The 16,913-nt window shown below is 51.0% G+C and overlaps 1 protein-coding gene across 1 annotated transcript in view; it reads left to right on the plus strand.

The window, feature by feature from the left end:
• itga9 (integrin, alpha 9) overlaps positions 1-16,913 on the plus strand; it is a gene marked incomplete at both ends in the record, with an annotated part of 36,996 nt that overhangs the window by 18,488 nt on the left and 1,595 nt on the right. The window contains 6 exons of the mRNA XM_084458899.1: positions 665-770; positions 3,227-3,321; positions 3,754-3,844; positions 4,532-4,577; positions 4,807-4,961; positions 6,420-6,580. Of these exons, the coding sequence (XP_084315025.1) occupies positions 665-770; positions 3,227-3,321; positions 3,754-3,844; positions 4,532-4,577; positions 4,807-4,961; positions 6,420-6,580 (654 nt within the window). The remainder of the gene's footprint in view (positions 1-664; positions 771-3,226; positions 3,322-3,753; positions 3,845-4,531; positions 4,578-4,806; positions 4,962-6,419; positions 6,581-16,913) is intronic.

The raw sequence follows: 16,913 nt of genomic DNA on the forward strand, positions 1-16,913 counted from the left end.
CAGGTGTCTGTGTACCTCAGCAATGGCAATAGTGTGACATGGAGGACACAGAGGGGTCAGAGGCAGACTGATACTGCAGGGTGAGGGTCGGTGGATGTACAGTAGAACCTTCCAGACTGATACTGTAGGGTGAGGGTTGGTGGATGTACAGTAGAACCTTCCAGCCCGCGTGTGACCCGACCCGTGTAGAGATCAGTTACTGTATGTTTATCATCCACGCAGATCTGCACAGCTTGTTTGTGTGTCGGGTCAGTTTGTTTGACCCCCGTTCATGTCTGCTATGTAAATGTTATTATATGGGAGAAGGGAAGAGTTAATCTGTGGGTGTTAGACACGCTGTTCTACCAGTTCTACAGTATCTGAACGTTACTGTCAGGATATTGTTGTTGCTGTGTTCTTGATCTGTGAGGCCTCATTCTGTAGGATACAGCACGTCTTTTATATTTAATTCAAAACTTTGTTTTTTACACCTCTCTCTCTCCCTCTCTCTTTCTCTCTGGCTCCTCCCTCTCTGGCTCCTCCCTCTCTGGCTCCTCCCTCTCTCTCTGGGCCCTCCCTCTCTGGCTCCTCCCTCTCTCTCTCTGGCTCCTCCCTCTCTCTCTCTCTCTCGCTGGCTCCTCTCTCTCTCTCTCTCTGGCTCCTCCCTCTCTGGCTCCTCCCACAGGGTGTGATGGAGGAGGCTGGTCTTCTGAGTGGGGACAACGCCTACAACGCCCACTTTGGAGAGTGCATCACTGCCATAGGGGACATTGATGATGATGGTTACCAAGGTTAGTCTACAGTACCGTAGTTACCAAGGTTAATGTACACTTCCATGGTTACCAAGGTTAATATACAGTACCATGTTTACCAAGGTTAATATACAGTACCATGGTTACCAAGGTTAATGTACACTTCCATGGTTACCAAGGTTAATATACAGTACCACGGTTACCAAGGTTTATATACAGTACCATGGTTACCAAGGTTAATATACAGTACCATGGTTACCAAGGTGAATTTATCTCCTATAGGAGAGGTAGACCACAAAGGTTACGGTTTGCACCCTTACGAAGGATGTTCGAGAGTGTATCTGATATAGAAGCACTACTGTAGATGGAGATGGTCTACCCAGACTCCTCTGCAGTCTACATTTATAATACAGCCTCTATGGAATAGTTGTAAACAAAGGCCCAAGTATTGCAGGCAGCCGTGCACAATACTATGTACTGTAGACACATTGTGTAATACAGATGTAGTCACAAAGCCAGTAGGCCCCGTTATGAACAGGGTTCATGAATATTCAATGACAGGCTGGAGATGTGGTCTGGGGGCCAGACTAAGCTGCTTCCGCTGCTGTCTGGAGTCTGACAGACAGAAACCGCCTCCTCTCACCCTAACCAGCACTGGGCCCTGAGCATGGGGGCTGCTTATTGGCTTTCACAGAGGATCTGTGAGCACGGGGGCTGCTTATTGGTGGTCCGTGAGCAAGGGGGCTGCTTATTGGCTGTTTTCTAAGCTGTGTGAAAGCCAGAGGACAATGTAGGTTCTCACACACATTCTGTTCTGATTATCCTGTGGTTCAGCCATCTTCACAAAACACAGCCCTCTCACTGATGTGTACACACACGCGCACACACAGACACACACACACACACACACACACACACACAAACTCAGACGCAAACATATGCACAGACATCCTCACGTCAGACAAACACACACAGACCTACTGAACATCACACACAGGCACACACACACACAGACTTACTGAACATCACACACAGGCACATACACACTTAGACACAAACACACACAGACTTACTGAACATCACACACAGGCACACACACACTTAGACACATGGACAGTGTTTTTTCCTGGCAGTCATGGAGCGGGTCTGAAAGGCTGCTCTTGGCCTGAGTTTCCCACTGGAGGGATGACAGGCCGTGGGGGCTGGGGAGACTGACAGGCTGTGGGGGCTGGGGAGACTGGAGGGGCTGGAGGGGCTGGAGAGACTGGAGGGGCTGGAGGGATGACAGGCCGTGGGGGCTGGGAGACTGGAGAGGCTGGGGAGACTGGAGAACTGGAGACTCGGACCACAAGGACTACCAAGGATGTTTGAGAGTGTATCTGTGTGACGGCTTTGGCTCAGGAGGTAGAGCGGGTCGTACTGTGATCGTAGGGTCGGCGGTTCAAATCCCAGATCCTCCTGTCCACATGTCAAAGTGTCCTTGATATATAAGTGCAGTCCGTTTACCATAACTGAGAGGCTGGAGAACCGAGAGGCTGGAGAACCGAGAGACTGGAGAACTGAGAGACTGGAGAACTGAGAGGCTGGAGAACCGAGAGGCTGGAGAACTGAGAGACTGGAGAACTGAGAGGCTGGAGAACCGAGAGGCTGGAGAACCGAGAGGCTGGAGAACCGAGAGACTGGAGAACCGAGAGACTGGAGAACCTAGACACTGTGGATGCTGGGAGAGATGCCCAGCAGGCGTTCTTATTGTCACAGCTTAAAACTCATAACTGACAAGTTAAGGTTTCACTGCATTACAATTTACAAGCTTAGATAAGATGAGGGAGTAACTTATCATACAAACACCAAACTGCAGAGGTATGTTCAACTGTTCCTCCTGCCAGGGTATGCAAGAATCACGAACAAGCGTTTTTGTTTAAAAAGGAAAATGGCCCCCTCCAGAGAGATATGATAAGGGGAGGCTGTTTTAATCCCTCTGCTGTGGGTTTACTGCCATGTTTCCACTCTCTCTGCAACCCCTGTGTGGGTTTACTGCCTCTGACACACACTTAAGTGTCTGTTAAGAGACTTAACAACGTGCTTCCCAGCCCGGCCTAAAGCTAACTGCTTTATGGATGCTCTGACGTACACATACAGCAACCTGGCCTTCTCTCGTCACTCTCTCTGATTACTCTCTCTCTCTCTTTCTCCCCCGTCCCCTCCCTCCCTCCCCTTCTCTCTCTCTCTCTCCCATTCCCCCTCTCTTTCCTCTCTGCCCTCTTCCCTTCCTCCCCCCTTCCCTCTCTCTCCCTCTCCTCCTCCCCCTCTATTTCTCCCTCTCCTCCTCCCCCCTTCCCTCTCTCTCCCTCTCCTCCTCCCCCTCTCTTCCTCCCTCTCCCCACCCCCCCCTCTCTCTCTCCTCTCTCTCCCTCTCCTCCTCCCCCTCTCTTTCTCCCTCTCCCCACCCCCCTCTCTTTCTCTCTCACCCTCTCTCCCTCCCTCAATCTCTCCAGATGTAGCTATAGGAGCCCCTAAAGAGGAAGACTACGGGGGAGCGGTCTATATCTACCATGGCGACGTCTCGGGAATCGTCAGCAAATACTCCATGGTAACCACACCTTGAGCTGTCACTCACCACATGTCACCAGTAGACACCAGTAGACACCAGTAGACACCAGTAGATACCAGTAGATACCAGCAGCACACCAAGAGATACCGCTAGAAGCTCAGAGACTACTGAAGTTTAAACTGCTCTGTCTGGGAATCCAATCCATCACAGTTCACAAGCTGGAAACATCATCGTCTGTTTTTCAGCAATTTTCCTATAATTTGATCACAACACACACTGCTAGTTAGAATAACATCCCAGCACAGTGTGTGTGCTCAATCTCTCAGTTTGTGTGTGTGTGTGTGTGTGTGTGTGTGTGTGTGTGTGTGTGTGTGTGTGTGTGTGTGTGTGTGTGTGTGTGTGTGTGTGTGTGTGTGTGTGTGTGTGTGTGTGTGTGTGTGTGTGTGTGTGTGTGTGTGTGTGTGTGTACAGAGGCTGTCTGGTCGCAGTGTGAGTCCTGGGTTACAGATGTTCGGGCAGTCCATCTCTGGCAGTGTGGACATGGATGGAAATGGATACCCAGGTATGTGAACACGCACAGACACACACACACACACACACACACACACGCATGCACAGTACACAACAAAGGCTTGTAGTATAGTTATTTTGGTCCCACAGACCGTGGAATGATGGAGTGTAGAATGTGACATTATATAATATTAGATAGTTGAATCATTCTGGTTGCACGCTCTGTTAGTGGTCAGCTAGTGTGTGTGTGTGTGTGTGTGTGTGTGTGTGTGTGTGTGTGTGTGTGTGTGTGTGTGTGTGTGTGTGTGTGTGTGTGTGTGTGTGTGTGTGTGTGTGTGTGTGTGTGTGTGTGTGTGTGTGTGTGTGTGTGTGTGTGTGTGTGTGTGTGTGTGTGTGAGAGAGAGCGAGCGATCAACCTCGTGATGCTCAGGCGTCTTGTTTACTGCATTCCTCCCTGGACAGTCAGGATGGGGCAGCTCAGCAGGCCGGGAAGCGCTGTCAGGGAGATGTGTGTATCAGCAGCGCCTTCCTCCAGACCACAGGTGCACCATGGGATGCAGAGGTCCCTGTTAGGGAGGGCAGAGCTCTTAGTTAGCGTGCTGACCAGCAGAACCCATTGTTTCCTTACAGAGTCAGGGGGTGTCTATCCCCCCTCTATCCCTCTATCCCTCTATCCTCTATCCCTTCAAAGCAGTGGAGGGGTTAATGTATAACGCTCACGGTTATTTTTTCATTCCAGATGTCACCATCGGGGCGTTCATGTCCGACAGCGTGGTACTGCTGAGGTGAGTCCACTAGCAGGTCCGGGAACCGGTAGACTGAACCATAAGGTCAGAGGTCATGTCTTGGACGGTCCTAGACGGCCGTTGGAGAACTAGATTCGCTGATGAGGAGCTTCGATCATAGAGATTGATGTATTTATGTGTATAGTATTGATGACGTATGGCTATCTATCTACATGTAGCTTCTTCTGCCCCCTGTCCAGTCCGGTCGTGACGGTTGCCATTGTTGCAGGTCGCGTCCGGTGATCACGGTGGCGGTGTCCATCTTCCTGCCCGTGTCCATCAACATCACGGTGCCCCAGTGCCACGAGGGGCCGCAGAACTTGAACTGCTTCAACGCCACCGTCTGCCTGCGCTTCGGGGGCAAGTCCCTCCCTGGGCAGATAGGTGAGTACTGCAGCACAGACACACTGACAGAGGTAGGGCTGTCACATCACAGACACACTGGCAGAGGAAGAGCTGTCACATCACAGACACACTGGCAGAGGAAGAACTGTCACATGACAGACACACTGGCAGAGGAAGAGCTGTCACATGACAGACACACTGGCAGAGGAAGAGCTGTCACAGCACAGACACACTGGCAGAGGAAGAGCTGTCACATTACAGACACACTGGCAGAGGAAGAACTGTCACATCACAGACACACTGGCAGAGGAAGAACTGTCACATGACAGACACACTGGCAGAGGAAGAACTGTCACAGCACAGACACACTGGCAGAGGTAGAACCGTCACAGCAGCAGGCATTCCCTTAGTTTGTGAGGTTTGTGGTTCCAGCTGGGAGCCTCCCTTCTCTCCCCTCAGCGGTTTTAGAGACCAGACTGTGGTATCTCCCTCCCTCCCTGAGGGAACTCTCTCCGTCACGTCATGCTCACATTTGTTTTGTTTTTTGTTTTTGTTTTTATCCATCCATTATTTATACAGGGAAAGTCTGTATAAATATGTAGTGATGTAGCCAGAGGGTGTGGTCAGCCTGTAGCCAATGGCAGCAGCCATTGTTCAGCCAGTGGGTATGGTTAGTGTCCAGCCAGCCAATGGGTGTGGTGTAAAGTGCGAGGGTGTGGCCCCGGACTGGTCCGTCGTGTGAGGGTGTGGCAGGGTAGGGCCAGACCTAGGGGCAGACTGCTGACCTTCAGGCTGATGCCCCCAAGGGGGGCTGTTAGGTAAGCATGGGGGCTCAGAGCAGAACTGAGACCCTCTGTCTGGCTCGCTGGCACTCGCCATGGAAAGGCCGCCCCTCCTGTGAGGTGACGCCCATAGTGGAGGCAGAACAGAGCAGGCTGAGGTCATGGCATCGCTTATGTACGCCAGAGAGAACAGGGGAGGAGGGCAGGGAAGTGTGTGTATACGTGTGTGTGTGTGCGTGCGTGTGTGTGTGTGTGTGTATGCGTGTGCCACCTCTCCCGCTGTTTTCCCAGTGCGACACGCTCTGAGGTCATCCTTGCAGACTGAGGCTGATTTATTCCATGAATGTGTTCTAAATGGCCCCGCCCCCATGCTTAAAGGGACCAGGGGGAAGCATGGGTAATGTTGGGCCTCATGCTCATGATTGCTGTTATAAACAGAGGCAGTGTGAAGTAGTCAAACCCTGCTGACCCTACCAGCATGTCTGTGAAAGTGTGTGTGTGTGTGTGTGTGTGTGTGTGTGTGTGTGTGTGTGTGTGTGTGTGTGTGTGTGTGTGTGTGTGCGTGCGCGAGTGTGTGCGTGCGTGTGTGTGTGTGAGAGAGAGAGGGGGAGAGAGAGTTTTACTGATCAGCAGCTCCTTAAAATGTACGACTGCTTAGTTAACCCATTCATGTTTGTTGGTGTGTGTGTGACCCTGTGTGCCCCCCTCTCTCCAGAGTTGCAGTACAACCTGACAGCAGACGCTGATAAGCGCCAGAGGAACCAGGCCTCCCGGGTGTACTTCTCCCAGGCAGGGTCACAGGTCAGCACCCTCAGCCAGACGGTCAGCCTGGAGGTCAACCGGCAGGAGTGCCGGCGCTACACCGCCTACGTCAAGGTAAGAACCACAGCGTTAACCCTAACCCCCCCCCGCCCCCAACCCACATTACCAGACCCAGGTCAGCTTCCTAGCCCCCCAAACCTGAAACCCTTAGGCCCCCACCACCAGCAGCCTCAGACCCAGCTCCTGTTCTGTATCTGCCCCGGCCTGCCCTGCTGAGGCTGGGTCAGGTGGGTCAGAGTAACGGCTCCTGTCCTGGATCTCAGATGAACCCCCCGGCCATGTTCTCACAACCCTCAGTCTTCTCTCCCTGCTCTCTCTCTTCTCTCCGCTGCGCTAGCGAGCTACCACTGCTGTTCGCTCGCGCCTTGTGATTATTTATCTTCTAGTGGAGCGCTAAAGCAATTTCCTGCATTGTTTGTGTCAGACAAACAAGTTGTGTCAGTGTCCAAACAGTTACAAACCGATGACGAAACTGACTGGAGGGAGACCGCCTTGGTTCCAAGAGAGTCTCTGAACTGACTGTCTCTGCTGTAACTGAACAGTGTCCATTTGCTGTGAGGAAGTCCAGGAGGACACTGCTTCAGAGATGTACCCTCTCTCTCCTCTCTGTCCTCTACCTCTCTCTCTCTCTCTCTCTCTCTCCTCTATGTCCTCTGCCTTCCTGTCCCTCTCCTCTCTCTCTCTCTCTCTCCTCTCTGTCCTCTACCTTTCTGTCCCTCTCCTCTCTCTCTCCCTCTCTCTCTCTCTCTCTCTCTCTCTCTCTCCTCTCTCTCTCTCTCCTCTCTGTCCTCTACCTTTCTGTCCCTCTCCTCTCTCTCTCTCTCTCTCTCTCTCTCTCAGTCACGAGTCACGGCTCATGAAGTCTCTCCATACTCAGGGTGTGTTTGTCAGACCTGAGGATCGCTCACAATGGACCAGGGTGTGTGGAGGCCGGGTACAGGCCCCTCTTTGTCCCCGGCACAGTCCCTGTATTGTGGTGGGCTCTACAGTAACACAGGCAGCTATAGAGAGGGTCCCCGCCGGGCCCCGGGGCATCTCAGCATCACCTCGGGAAGCAGGGAGGCCCACACGGAGCCTGTAAATCTCACCCGCATTCTTTACAGCCTGCTGCAGGCACTCTCACGGTGGGGGGCAGCAGTGGGAGGCAGGGGGAGGCTGGGGGCTGGGGGGAGGCTATGGGGGAGGCTAGGTGTGAGGGTGAGAGTAGGCTGCGAGCCCCCACATCCTGGGAGACTATCCACCTTTCCATCCTAGTATGCCTGCTTGCTAACTAGCTAGCTTCACGTGTCCTTTATGGACCACCTGCCCTGTGCTAGCTAGCTAGCTAGCTCTTCATATGGACCGCCTGCCCCTTGCTAGCTAGCTAGCTCTTCATATGGACCGCCTGCCCTGTGCTAGCTAGCTAGCTCTTCATATGGACCGCCTGCCCCTTGCTAGCTAGCTAGCCTCCTCGTGTTCCTACACCATACGCCTAACCTTGACTGGCCCATGTCAGGCCTACTTAGCATGCTATGTCTACATGAGCTTTAACCCAAAAGCCCCCTCATCGTGGCCGAACTGTGTGAAACTCACAGTATCTGCTAGAATGTCTGCTGTTACTTTGTTTAGTCTAGTCAGTCAAGAGTAGGTGATTCTGTGGGATCATAATACATGAGTAGGCAGTAACTAGAATATAGCCGTTATCCTATCCTTTAAAAGTACAGTAATTCTGGGTGTAAACGTTCATGCCAAATGTGTGAGTGGTAGGTAGTTAGCCTAGACATGGTGAGCCACAGATTAGAAATGTGAACTATGTTAATGACCTCCTCTCAGTCTAAACCTGTTCAATATGTTGAACACTGATACCTCAGGGTTGGTCTGGGTGGGAGATACCCCTCTCCTCTCTCACGCACACACACACACACACACTACTCCTCTATTCCTCACATCTGGGCCCATCTGGACCCTGACACATAGCTGGTATCTCACTGGTATCTCCCCTGGTCGGACTTTGAGGTGCCAGCCAGATAAACTCACTCCCATAACACTGTGTTCAGATACAGAAAAACCGAGGAGAGGTTGTCTCAAGCTGTTTCACATTACTGCCGTTTAGATCATCAAAATGTTATGTTCTCGAAAACAATTGTCAAGATTCAAAAACGTCAAACCTCGGAGCAACAGTTAGATGCCAACCGCAGTAAGATGGCCGTTATGAAACGATAGCATCTCGCCTCGGCTGTTCTGCATCTCGCTCAACACTGTGAGAGATCTCAATCAGTCCTGAACCTCATGGCAGAGCTGCAAATTATCACTGGAAACAGAGGAACCCGACTCTGCTCTGTTACTTATAGTAATGGCTGCCAACATTTCCCTCATAACTCGTTACATGCTGTTAGTCACGCATAACTCATTGTATGCTGTTAGAGTCACTCGTAACTCATTGTAGAGTCACTGTTAGAGTTTGCGTTTCGGTTGGAAAGTCACCAGCATTCAAAGGTGTGGAGCAATTCATGCACATTTCTACTCTCTTATTTTCAGTCTTGCGTCCGGTGCTTGAAGATTGGTGTTGGTGACTTTCTTGAGGTGTGCAGCGTGTGTTCAGAGCAACACGTGTGCAGGAAGTGGCTGGTACTTCGGAGGATGTGTTAGGCGTGGTTATTGTTGGATTGACTATTTCTTTAAGATTTTATTTTATTTCTTTAAGATTTTTTTTTAGGGCTTTTCAGCTTTAATGGTATAGGACAGTGTAGAGAGACAGGAAATGTGGGAGAGAGAGAGGGGAGGACATGCGGCACAGGACCCAAGCCAGGAATTGAACCCTGGTCCGCCGCGCGAAGAACTAGTCTTCATATGGTGCGCGCCTTACCCGGTGAGCTACCGGGGTGCCCCAGTTTTTTATGATTTATGTAGGTAAATATAAAAGTATGAAGATAAAATCAACTGTTTGTCTGAAGCAGAGCTTGTGCTCGGCAGAGAGACCAGGGTCTGGTAGAGAAGGAGGGTTGACCGTCTCAGACCACAGCCACCCGAGACCCATCAGCACAGGTGACAGTAACTCTAACCTGTGCTAACACAAATTCATTCTTGATAATGGTTTATGCTTTGTGTGTGTGTGTGTGTGTGTGTGTGCGTGCGTGCGCGTGTGTGTGCCGGCATGCATGTGTGTATGTGTGTGCGTATGTGTGTGTGCACGTGTGTGTGCCGGCATGCATGTGTGCCTGTGTGTGTGCGTGTGTGTGTGTGCACGTGTGTGTGCCGGCATGCGTGTGTGTGTGTGTGTGTGTGTGTGTGTGTGTGTGTGTGTGTGTGTGCACGTGTGTGTGCCGGCATGCGTGTGTGCCTGTGTGTGTGTGTGTGAGAGAATGTCCCTCTCACTGCAGTCAGAATCACCATAAACAGAGCAGATCTGGCTCCAGGCACAGAGCGGGTAGTCTGCCTGGCCAATCCCATCATTTATCTTGCTCCAGTGTCTGCCCACATGAGCCTGGCTCGTCCAGGCGCAGAAGAATGCTAATGGAAACCAGCTGCCCCCCCCCGCCCCCCCCTCTCAGCTGAAACATACAGTAAAAACACAGGGTCCCATTCTGGAGGACCGTGTCACAGCAGGGGTGGGAAGGGGGAAGGGGGAAGGGGGGGGGAGTCGAATGGAACGGCACGCTGGCTGTGGTGATGGAGCGTCTTTGTGTCTGGTTTTACTTGACGGATGGATTGGCAGTCCTCGTGTGCCTGGTTGGGGTAGCTGGCTGTTTCTCTACGACTGGCTGGCTGGTTCTGTGATGCCTGGCTGACACAGGGAACAGAGTGAGTTATGAACGAGTCACACGATGGTGGGCCGGTCGTACACGCACCATTAGTCAGACCTGCTCACTGATCACATAAATCAAACAAGTTGGACTAATTCAGCCATTATGACCCATAAACCCCAGTGGTCTGTCAACCCCCTCTCAGGGGTGTGTTTGTATAACTGCCCAGTCCCGCCCACAGGGAAACGGTTGATAGAAAAACAGTTTATCAGACACAGATGGATCCGTGTCAGATAAATCAGTTTGTCAGTTAATCACTCCATCAGTTCAGCTGAGGCTTCACGGGATGTTAGGTCTTTTATCTCATCGCTGTTCTGGACCTCAGCAGCTCGTGGTCGGAGCTGATCTGAACTGTGTAAACGGACCAACACAATGAAACAGGACTCTATGGTTAGGTTCGACTTACTCAACCAAATATGAGCAGGAAGTCAGTAACGGCCACTCTGTCAGTAAATCACTTGTATCGTAGAGCACATACAATCATAACATTCTTTATTTCACAGGCAATTCCAGAAATTATATCCAAGTCTTTCATGTTGATCATTTTAAACGTGTTTTCGTTGGCTGGGTTGCATCGTAGCATACCAGACCGCCAGATGGTCTCTGTTTGGTTATTTTTAGCTAAATAAACGCTCTTACTACGACTCTACCTCACATATGTGGAGGAAAAACATCTTGATGATGATGAATGTTGAGTGATCCTGGCTCCGATGACCGGGAGGGGTGTGTGCGTGAGATGCGAGAGGGTACGGGAGCCGACACTCGTTTTGACTCATTTAAATTCTTCAGTTTGGAGTGTAACTGCATGTTAAGTTGTTTCGGGGGGGTTTCATGGCACATTATCTTTATGTTTATTGTCCCTGAGTGCACTGTACTGTATGAGACACACCTCCTTGACAGATCCGCTGCCAGGTGAGGACCAGAACGCTCTCTCGCTCACGGCTGCTGGGGAACTAGACTGGATCTGTTTTAGGGTTCGGCTTACAGATCTGGGCTGAGTTTCCCAGATGCATCGTAGCGCTACGATGCCTCTGGGAAACTCAGCCCTGGTACCACAGAGACGCTGGTGCTGCTGACAGCTAACTAGCTGCCCTGACACACACATCTACATCTACATCTACCTGGCTACACGAACTACAGGGGAGCAATTCAGAGAGAGGGATTACTGGGACTCTGTACTCCTTGAAGATACAATAAGCCTGAGTTACTGTACTTTGAAGCCCCCTGGTGTATAGATACTGTATAAGTTGGAGGTACTGTACTCTGAAGCCCTCCAGGTCTATAGATACTGTATAACATGTCTGAGGTACTCTGAAGCCCTCCAGGTCTATAGATACTGTATAACATGTCTGAGGTACTCTGAAGCCCTCCAGGTCTATAGATACTGTATAACATGTCTGAGGTACTCTGAAGCCCTCCAGGTCTATAGATACTGTACTGTATAACATGTCTGAGGTACTCTGAAGCCCTCCAGGTCTATAGATACTGTATAACATGTCTGAGGTACTCTGAAGCCCTCCAGGTCTATAGATACTGTATAACATGTTTGAGGTACTCTGAAGCCCTCCTGGTCTATAGATACTGTATAACATGTTTGAGGTACTCTGAAGCCCTCCAGGTCTATAGATACTGTATAACATGTTTGAGGTACTCTGAAGCCCTCCAGGTCTATAGATACTGTATAACATGTTTGAGGTACTCTGAAGCCCTCCTGGTCTATAGATACTGTATAACATGTTTGAGGTACTCTGAAGCCCTCCTGGTCTATAGATACTGTATAACATGTCTGAGGTACTCTGAAGCCCTCCTGGTCTATAGATACTGTATAACATGTCTGAGGTACTCTGAAGCCCTCAGGTCTATAGATACTGTATAACATGTCTGAGGTACTCTGAAGCCCTCCTGGTCTATAGATACTGTATAACATGTCTGAGGTACTCTGAAGCCCTCCTGGTCTATAGATACTGTATAACATGTCTGAGGTACTCTGAAGCCCTCCAGGTCTATAGATACTGTATAACATGTTTGAGGTACTCTGAAGCCCTCCTGGTCTATAGATACTGTATAACATGTCTGAGGTACTCTGAAGCCCTCCTGGTCTATAGATACTGTATAACATGTCTGAGGTACTCTGAAGCCCTGTATCTGGAGATAGTTGATGGTATTGTAATGGTAACAGCTCTAGGTGTTGTAGGCCCAGCTCCAGACACATTCTCCATTCACTACAGTCTTGGCCCGTAGCCTGCTTGGCTACAGTCCCCGGTCCTTAGCGCTCTGCGGACATATTTCACCTCTTAGTAAACATACCATGTTTCCGTATTGCTTTATTAGACATGCAACGGCACTTAGCAGCTATTTTTGCCCCGGTGTCATGTGATGTGGAGTAGAGTTTCATCAACCCCATCACTGTGGAGGGCATGTGGACAGTAGTACAAGTCTGATACTCTGCCAAGGACCACCACCATCTACTGGGTAATAGTAGTGATAGTAACAGTACTAGTAGTAGTAGCAGTGGTAGTATTAAAGTAGCAGTAGTACTGTAGTAGTATCAGCAGTAATATCAGTAGGCTAGTAGTAACAGTAGTAGTAGTAGTACTGTAGTAGTAGTAGTAGTAGTAGTAGTAGTGGTACTGTACAGTAGTAGTGTTACGGCTCGCATGCCCTCGCCTCCACAACCGCCTCCCTCTCTCCCCTCTGGGCCCGCTGCGCGCTCGGGGCATCCTACGCGCTCTACCGCACGTCGCATCGGCCCGGGCATACAACGTTCTGACTCGCCGGAGTTTCCCCTCACTGCCGGGCGTTCCCCGTCTCCGGCCAGCTCCGCGGACTCGGCAGTCTCCTCCCTCTCCGATGACGAAGAGTTGGATCCCGACATGCCCAGCACATCGGCCCGTGCGCAAAGACAAGAACGGCGCGCTCGTCTCCGACGATGACGCGGGCGCGGCTCTACTCACCGGTTTCCAATTATCATCACCACACCTGTCCCTCGTTCTGCAATCACCTTCAACCTCTACAAGAACCTGGTCTACACTCCACTCATCGCCAGATCTTACCATAATACTCTTGTGGTAAAGTATAGCCTAGCCTACAATCTCCTTACCCGTATTTTGTAGTGTTTTTTCCCGTTCCCCGTTTGTGATTACTCTCACTCACCCTGCCTCCCCTCCTCATCTCTCCAGTTCCTGCCTGACCCACGTCTGTACGATTACCCCGCTCCTGCCTGACCATCGCCTGTACGACCCCGCTCCTGCCTGACCCACGTCTGTACGATTACCCCGCTCCTGCCTGACCATCGCCTGTACGACCCCGCTCCTGCCTGACCATCGCCTGTACGACAACCCCGCTCCTGCCTGAACATCGCCTGTACGACAACCCCGCTCCTGCCTGACCATCGCCTGTACGACAACCCCGCTCCTGCCTGACCATCGCCTGTACGACAACCCCGCTCCTGCCTGACCATCGCCTGTACGACTACCACGCTCCTGCCTGACCATCGGCTGTACGACTACCACATCCCCCTTTGTGATCTTATTAAATCGCCCCTCCGGGCTTTACCGTTCCTTGCCTCCTCCTTTCCTGTTGCGCCTGGGTCCCAAAACCGTACTCTAACAAGTAGTAGTAGTAGTAGTAGTAGTAATAGTAGTAGTAATACTGGTAGTAGTAGTAGTAGTAGTAGTAGTAGTAGTAGTAGTAGTAATAATAGTAGAAGTAATACTGGTAGTAGTAGTAGTAGTAATAGTAGTAGTAGTAGTAGTAGTAGTAGTAGTAATAGTAATAGTAATAGTAATAGTAGTAGTAGTAGTAGTAGTAGTAATACTGGTAGAAGTAGTAGTAGTAATACTGGTAGTAGTAGTAGTAGTAGTAATAGTAGTAGTAATAGTAGTAGTGGTAGCAGTAGTAGTAGTAGTAGTAGTAGTAGTAATACTGGTAGTAGTAGTAGTAGTAGTAGTAGTAATACTGGTAGTAGTAGTAGTAGTAGTAGTAGTAATACTGGTAGTAGTAGTAGTAGTAGTAGTAGTAGTAGTGGTAGTAGTAGTGGTAGTAGAAGTAGTAGTAGTGGTAGTAATAGTAATAGTAGTAGTAGTAGTAGTAATACTGGTAGTAATAGTAGTAGTAGTAGTAGTAGTAGTAGTAGTAGTAGTAATACTGGTAGTAGTAATAGTAGTAATAGTAATAGTAGTAGTAGTAGTAGTAGTAGTAATAATAGTAATAGTAGTAGTAGTAGTAGTAGTAGTAGTAGTAGTAGTAGTAGTAATAGTAATAGTAATAGTAATAGTAGTAGTAGTAGTAGTAATAGTAGTAGTAGTAGTAGGTATTGTACATGTCCCAGTCCCCAAGCAGGCTCTAACAGTTAAAGCTCTGTAACAGTTGTCAGACTAATTTAGCTCCTCATCTCCCAGAGCTGCCCCCCCCCCCCTCCCGCCCACCCACCCTATATTCAACTCTGTGCCCTACTGTATATCCCACTATATCCCATAGACCATATCTCGTTGCCATGACACCAGGTGGTATTTAAAGGCCCATTGGAGCGACTCTGGCCGCTTGTTTTGGGGCAGATACATACACACACACACACACACACACATACAGTGATAACATCTGCACTGTAACTAATACACACAGGTCATCTGTCTATGGTGGATACCCACACAGTACAGAGGTCACCCCCAGCCTCCACCCCCAGCCCCCAGCCTCACAGACACACCAAAGCTGTGTTGGGAATCGCTCCCTCGTTCCCTCACTCCCTATTCCCTATATAGGGTTCACCATGTAGTGAACTACCTAGGGAACGGAGAAAATGTAGGGTACATGCACTGTTCCCTGCAAATCAAGGTGAATTGTGGGTAATAAATAGTGGACTATATAGGGAACGAAAATTCTGTGGAGAATTCGGACACTACAAACAAAATGGCTGACGCCCTATATAGTGCACTATATAGTGAATAGGGAACGATTCCGAACACAGCTCAAGACTGAGGACAGGGCAGGGAACGGACTTACAGACACAGAACAGACACAGAACAGACACAGAACAGACGCAGAACAGACGCTGTGAGATGTGAGATCATAAACTGTCGGCAGGAGAATTGAACGCACACAGAGACACACAGAGACACACAGACAGAGACAGACAGAGACAGACAGAGACAGACAGAGACAGACAGAGACAGACAGAGACACACAGAGACACACAGAGACACACAGAGACACACAGAGACAGACAGAGACAGACAGAGACACACAGAGACACACAGAGACAGAACCGTTGCCCCAGCCGCATCACTCCAGAGGAGCTCCCGTTGACAGAGGGAGAGCCGGCTCCTCACCTCTGACACGTGTGGCGTGTGTATCTCCCCCCACGTCTCCCCCCACGTCTCCCCCCCGGTACGGTCTCTCTCCATCCCCGCGTCTCCGCGCTGAACCCCCTCTGCTCTGCGCTGTGTTCTGTCAGCCACAGGCCGGGGAAGCGGCTACACTGAACCTCCATGGCGGAAGGTAATCACAGCCAGCTGGCCTTCCTCTGCCACCACCTATTTATACAGCGGAGGAGCATGGAAAAAAAAAACTCCTCCATCACGGGCACAGGAATAAACACAGTGGAAAGGTTGAATGGGATCCTGTTGTACATGCGGTAGCGTGGATGAAACGCTTAGTCTGCCAGTACCACACTCAGCTGAGCCGGCTGTGCGTCGTGAGCCCGGGATTACACCGTGCAGGGTTCCCGTGACGATGTGTGTGCCAGCGTGGACCCGGGGCCGTTCTCCCTGCTTCACCCCGGCGCCGGGGTGACGGAGATGAGCCTGCTGCAGGAGGGAAGGGGGAGTCAACTCTCTATCCACCCTGCTGAGGAGAGGAGAGAGGGACTGGGAGGGGGGGGGGGGGAGAGGGGAGGGAAGAGGGGGGGGGGGGGACAGAGGGGAGGGAAGGAGGAGAGGACTGGGAGGGGGAGAGGAGAGAAGAGGAGATGAGGGCTGGGAGGGGGGGAGGAGAGGAGGAGGAGGAGAGGACTGGGAGGGGGAGAGGAGAGAAGAGGAGATGAGGGCTGGGAGGGGGGGAGGAGAGGAGGAGGAGGAGAGGACTGGGAGGGAGAGAGGAGAGAAGAGGAGATGAGGAGGATGTGAGGGCTGGGAGGGGAGGAGGAGAGGAGATGAGGAGGAGGTGAGGGCTGGGAGGGGGGGAGGAGAGGAGGAGGAGGAGAGGACTGGGAGGGGGAGAGGAGAGAAGAGATGAGGAGGACGTGAGGGCTGGGAGGGGAGGAGGAGAGGAGATGAGGAGGAGGTGAGGGCTGGGAGGGGGAGGAGGAGAGGAGGAGGAGGTGAGGGCTGGGAGGGGGGGGAGGAGAGGAGGAGAGGAGATGAGGAGGAGGGGAGGGGTGGAGGAGAGGAGAGGAGGAGGAGGTGAGGGCTGATGTGTATTATCTGATAGCTGATATTACTCTGTGTGTGTGTGTTGTGTGTGTGTGTGTGTGTGTGTGTGTGTGTGTGTGTGTGTGTGTGTGTGTGTGTGTGTATCACCTGGTCTCCTTTAGGGGCTCCGGTCAACCCTGATTTCCCTTCTCTCTCTCTCTCTCTCTCTCTCTCTATCGCTCCTCTCTCTCTCTCCCT

This window comes from Borostomias antarcticus (assembly GCF_949987555.1).
Source record: "Borostomias antarcticus genome assembly, chromosome: 25".
Taxonomy (NCBI): domain Eukaryota; kingdom Metazoa; phylum Chordata; class Actinopteri; order Stomiiformes; family Stomiidae; genus Borostomias; species Borostomias antarcticus.